The sequence below is a fragment of the Lipotes vexillifer genome, unplaced genomic scaffold (genome assembly GCF_000442215.2).
Source record: "Lipotes vexillifer unplaced genomic scaffold, Lipotes_vexillifer_v1.1 scaffold753, whole genome shotgun sequence".
NCBI classification, from domain to species: Eukaryota; Metazoa; Chordata; class Mammalia; order Artiodactyla; family Lipotidae; genus Lipotes; species Lipotes vexillifer.
Window position 1 is genome coordinate 668808 of NW_006783618.1, and position 5343 is coordinate 674150.

Consider the following 5343-nt stretch of genomic DNA (forward strand, 5'->3'; position numbering starts at 1 on the left):
GCTGATCCTTGGCTATGTGGACGGACTCTGCCCCTATGGCTAGTTAATGAGTGGTGGGGGCAGGGCAGCCTGAGCAGAGTCCTGAGGCCTGGCCTTCTCCCACCCCCAGGCTCCCAGGAGGAGAGTACCTTACAGCAGCTGCTGCTGACCCCCTACCTGTGGGTGCTCTCCACTGGCTACCTTGTGGTGTTTGGAGTAAAGACGTGCTGTACTGACTGGGGCCAGTTCTTCCTTATCCAGGAGAGAGGACAGTCAGCCCTCGTGGGTGAGACGAGTGTTGGGATGGGGCAGGCCTAGGGAGCAGAAGCCAATGCAGGGGATGGGAAATTCAGACCCGCTTCCCTTTATCCTTTCTTCTTTCCCTGAGGCCGGGCAGTACTCAGGCAGCTGTGGCCAGTCACCCTTGGGGACCTTGTACCTCTCTGGGTTTAAGTCAGTCTGGGACAACCCCAAGGTGTAACACCCTTCCACCCTTCCTTTCCCTCTTCCCACCACAACTCCCCACTGCAGGCAGCTCCTACATGAGTGCCCTGGAGGTTGGGGGCCTTGTAGGCAGCATCGCAGCTGGCTACCTGTCAGACCGAGCCATGGCCAAGGTGAGTGGGCAGAAGGGACGGGAAGGAGGAGGGTCCCTTTAAATCTTCCCAGCATGACTGGGACAGGCACCAGAGAGGTAGGAGCCCTGGGGCACAGGCAGCTTGGCATATGCTGGTTTAGGTTGGGTGAGGTGGGAATGATTCCAGGCTACTCTTCTTTGCTGGGGATGTGGAGATGAGGCTCTTGGGGGAAAGGGTTTTAACTGATGTCAAGGAGAGCCAGAGTTTCTCTCCGCCTAGCTTCTCCACAGCCCCAGGGAAACTGGGGTTGGGGAAGGACTGGATGCAGCCTGCCACCATGTGTCCCCAAGCTTGCCCCAAGTGGAGGAAGGGATGTTGTGGAGTTTGGCCTCAGAACATAATAAGCAGGTCCCAGGGCCTCCCAGAGCTGCCTTGGGCCAAGAACTGCAATGGGATTGCCAAAGACCTGTCAGCAGAGGTCTGCGGTGTCAGCGTCCAGGGGTGAGGGTTCTCTGCTGCTCCTGGGGCCTGATGTTGCTCAACTGTGTCCACAGGCACAGTTGTCCATGTACGGGAGCCCCCGCCATGGCTTGCTGCTGTTCATGATGGCTGGCATGACAGCGTCCATGTACCTCTTCCGGGTAACTGTGACCAGTGACTCCCCCAAGGTAAATAAACAGGGACTGGCCCACATCAGGGACAAGGATGAGAAAGCAAGGGCCACTGACTCTGTCTCTCTCTCCCTGGTCTTTCTCTGCTTCTGATTGCCCTTTTCAGTTGTTTGTACCTCCATTCCCGTCCTCTGTACTCTGATGCCCCTCCTTGACTCTGGGCCTGGTTTCTTCTCCTCTCTGTGCTCCTCTAGGATGTTGCTTTCTGGACTCCGGCTCTTCACCCTCTCGCTGAGCTCACAGGCTTTACAGAGCATGAGGTGCCCTATCTTTATCTCTGGTTTTCCTCTTGGTGTGTCTCACCTTTGTCCTACCGCCTCTGCCTTGCCCTTAGCCAATCCAGCTTGCACAAATCCTGAGAAGAGACAGCATCTCACTTGGAGGGCTGGCTCCTGAACCTCCCTCCCCTACCTGCACAGGCCCCTGTGTTGGCAGAATGTGGCCCCCACTCCTCTAGCTCTGCAGTCAGCTGTGCTGGGAAGTGGTGTGTGTGGGAGTCACTTACTGTCTGCTTTTACTACAATTATTTGTTCCTGGGGCCAAGCATTCCTCTATCCTCTGGCAGCGGTATGTAGGTAGGAGGCTTTCTCAGACTTTAAATGCTACCCTGCACTGCCCTTGCAGCTCTGGATCCTGGTGTTGGGAGCTGTGTTTGGTTTCTCCTCTTATGGTCCCATTGCCTTGTTCGGAGTTATAGCCAATGAGAGTGCCCCTCCCAACTTGTGTGGCACCTCCCATGCCATTGTGGGACTCATGGCCAATGGTAAGTGATACCCCCACTGACGCCTCACACACAAGCCAGCTAGGGGCTGCAACAAGCCCCACTGGCTCTATCCTCACAATAACTCAGGCTCTTCCCCTCCTCCCTGACAGTGGGCGGCTTTCTGGCTGGGTTGCCCTTCAGCACCATTGCGAAGCATTACAGCTGGAGCACAGCCTTCTGGGTGGCTGAAGTGATCTGTGCAGCCAGCACAGGTGCCTTCTTCCTTCTACGAAACATCTGCACCAAGATGGGCCGAGTGCCCAAGAAGGCTGAGTGAAGACAGTGCAGGCTCTGGAGCATCCTGTCCCACTTGTGGCCTCTCCCTTCCATGGGGGTGGGGGAAGGGAGGGAGGGGACTATCTGACTAGCACCTTTGACTTTCCCTTTCTGCTCCTTTTCCCTCATCCAAGTGGCGCTGGAAGTTATCAGTGGCTAATGAGGTCCCAGCTTCCCATCTGATCTCTATTTAAAAGACCACCTTTGTTCTTGGACTCCATTAGCTCCTATTTCCTGGCTTCAAAGAGGAAACCCCTGCACTCAGGGAGTCTCCTGTATCCTTCTCCCTCTCTTGGGCCCTGCCCTGTCCCCATCCCACCCCATCCTCACCTGAGGTGAGGCTCCTCCTGCAGCAGCAGGGCAGCAATGGCCCAGGACTTCTGCCCTGAGGCCTCTCAGCAGGGGGCAACTGCTCCTGCCAATACCTTGGACTCCAGGGGAAAAGGGTCACTCTCACCAATACCCAGGGTACAGTAGGGGGGTATGGATGGGAGAGTAGGAAGACTTGTTATAGAAAATTAAAACTAGATTTGATACTAAACCCTGTCAGTGAGTCATTCTTTCAAAAAGGGTAGTACAGGGACTTCCCTGGTGGCGCAGTGGTTAAGACTCTGTGCTGCCAATGCAGGGGGCCCGGGTTCGATCCCTGGCCAAGGAACTAGATCCCACATGCATGCTGCAACTAGGAGTTTGCATGCCACAACTAAGGAGCCCTCCTGCTGCAACTAAGACCTGGCGCAACCAAATAGAGAAATAAATATTTTTTAAAAATAGAGTACTTCTCAAAAAAAAAAAAAAAGTGGAGGTAATACAAGCCAGAGATAGATTTTTTTGGGAAATACTCCCTTAATACCTGCTTTTTCCACCCCAGAAGAGAGAGACTTCATTCCCCTGGAAGGGAAAGCTGAAGTGTAGATGGACCCCTTTAAGCTCATGTCTCTACCGCCTTCAACTTCATACTGCATAATTCAATGAACATTTTGAAGATGAAACTACTGGGTGCTAGGCAGGTTAAGTAATTCGATGGAGGGAGATAACAGTGTAGTCAGAAAGCCTGGGTTCAAACTCAGTCTGCTGGTAACTAGCTTTGAGACTTTGAGGCAGAGAGTTTGTACATTGCTTGCTGAAGCTCATCCGTAATAGAAACAGAATGTACCCCCTGAGGTAAGGGAGAGGATTAAGTGAGATAAAGCAGTAAAACGTGGCTGTAAGCACTTGATAAATATTCCATCATCATTTTCATGATCATCATCACCACCATACCCACCACCTAGGAAGTCAGTAGCGATTCTGGAACTAGGACCAAGACTCCTGATTCAAAGTCCCATGTTCATTCATTCACTTAATGAACATATATTTGTTTTGTTTTCTACTAGAACATAGTATCTCATTTTCCCAGAATTCCCTTATCATTCCCGTCTCCCCTCCTGAGGCTTTTCCCCAAAACCATCAATTAGGATAGCAAACACTGAGATCAAAGGAATGTTTATTATAGCATTTATGGGCCTACCTCCTCCATAAATAATCTGTACAGAGTTGGGAAGTAGGACCATGATAGATACAGGAGGAAAGAGAGCATGGTATTAAGGCTCGGGCATCGGTACATGTCATCAGGCTCAGCAACCTCCTATTTTCAAGTGCACTAACAAATGCCGCTGGGCTCGCCATCAGAGTGGAAACAGCAGGACCCCTGTTGCAGGATCTCTCAAGAATATGCGGGGAGTGGGGGGGTCCACTGCAGGTTCAGCCTAAGACCCAGGTCCAAAAGTTCCAGCCTTCTCTGCCACCTCCAGGGCTAACTTCAGGTTCTGGTCAAACAGCTCACACCTAGGCCAGACCCAGGAAGCACAAATAAGGACAAAGTGTGAGGTCTGGCTCTCTCCCCACCTTGGGTGCATAGGCAGAGCCAGTGGAAACTCTGCTTGAAGAAAGACATAAACCCCAAGGAAAGTCTTTGGTTTCTCCCAAAAATAAATAAGTAAAAGGCTAGTTACTTTTGTTTTACTTTAAAATAACTCTAGGCCTTCCCTGGTGGTGCAGTGGTTGAGAGTCCACCTGCCGATGCAGGGGACACAGGTTCGTGCCCCAGTCTGGGAAGATCCCACATGCCGCGGAGCGGCTGGGCCTGTGAGCCATGGCCGCTGAGCCTGTGCGTCCGGAGCCTGTGCTCCGCAGCGGGAGAGGCCACAACAGTGAGAGGCCCGCGTACCGCAAAAAAAAAAAAAAAAATACAACCTCTATTACACTTCAAAATGACACTGGGGAAAAGCACAAAGGGAGGGGGAACAAGGAGGCTTTGACCAGAATCTGGGAAGTGGGACCACATACCTGATGGGCATTTCCAGGGAGTAAAATGGATTCTTCAGGGCAAAGTCTGAGTAAATCTCATAAATCTTTCGGAGAAGAGAATCTATCCCAGCCTGCCTAGGATCCGCCAGCACCACAAACTTTATCCCTGGAGAGGGACCAGTAATGATTACCAAAGGGTAGAGAATGCAGCAAATAATGCTGTCCTTTGTTTGTACAGCACTTTCATATGCCCACTTAAATGTTATCCTTATTGCTACATAAACCACGAAAAGCACGAAAAGATTTTCAATCTACAGGTGAGAGCAGAGAAGTGAAATGACTTTGTTGCATCACCCAGCTGACTGAGTGACCAGGCTTTGGGTTCTAGCTCTGTTGCTTACTTCTGGCCTGGGGGACCCTCAGCAGAAAGTGCCAGGCAAGGAACAAACTCAGGCAGCTTTCAATGATCTGCCTTCAGCGAGTGATGCAATGACAGTCATGATCCAAAGGTCATTTCCATTTCACATTCAAATTTCATTTTGGAACAACACACCTTCCAAAACGTGTGTAACATGAGATAACATTAAGGTGAGTTTAGGGCTTCCCTGGTGGCGCAGTGGTTGGGAGTCCGCCTGCCGATGCAGGGGACACGGGTTCGTGCCCTGGTCCGGGAAGATCCCACATGCCGCGGAGCGGCTTGGCCCGTGAGCCATGGCCGCTGAGCCTGCGCGTTCGGAGCCTGTGCTCCGCAACAGGAGAGGCCACAACAGTGAGAGCCCCGCGTACC

At 52.0% G+C, this 5343-nt stretch overlaps 2 protein-coding genes across 3 annotated transcripts in view; one reads left to right on the forward strand and one right to left on the reverse strand.

The window, feature by feature from the left end:
- The window catches only part of SLC37A4 (solute carrier family 37 member 4), a 5420-nt gene extending 2612 nt beyond the window's left edge, over positions 1-2808 (forward strand). Inside the window, exons 4-9 of one of the 2 annotated variants that reach the window (XM_007456294.1) lie at positions 110-265; positions 511-596; positions 1112-1225; positions 1423-1488; positions 1853-1991; positions 2102-2808. In XM_007456294.1, the coding sequence (XP_007456356.1) occupies positions 110-265; positions 511-596; positions 1112-1225; positions 1423-1488; positions 1853-1991; positions 2102-2268 (728 nt within the window). In that variant the 3' untranslated portion in view covers positions 2269-2808. The remainder of the gene's footprint in view (positions 1-109; positions 266-510; positions 597-1111; positions 1226-1422; positions 1489-1852; positions 1992-2101) is intronic. The other variant, XM_007456295.1, reaches the window with a different exon arrangement.
- A 920-nt stretch (positions 2809-3728) lies between these two features.
- The window catches only part of TRAPPC4 (trafficking protein particle complex subunit 4), a 3606-nt gene continuing 1991 nt past the window's right edge, over positions 3729-5343 (reverse strand). The window contains exons 4-5 of the mRNA XM_007456296.1: positions 4596-4722; positions 3729-4094 (exon numbers count right to left, since the gene is read on the reverse strand). Coding sequence (XP_007456358.1) covers positions 4016-4094; positions 4596-4722 — 206 coding nt within the window. The 3' untranslated portion in view covers positions 3729-4015. The remainder of the gene's footprint in view (positions 4095-4595; positions 4723-5343) is intronic.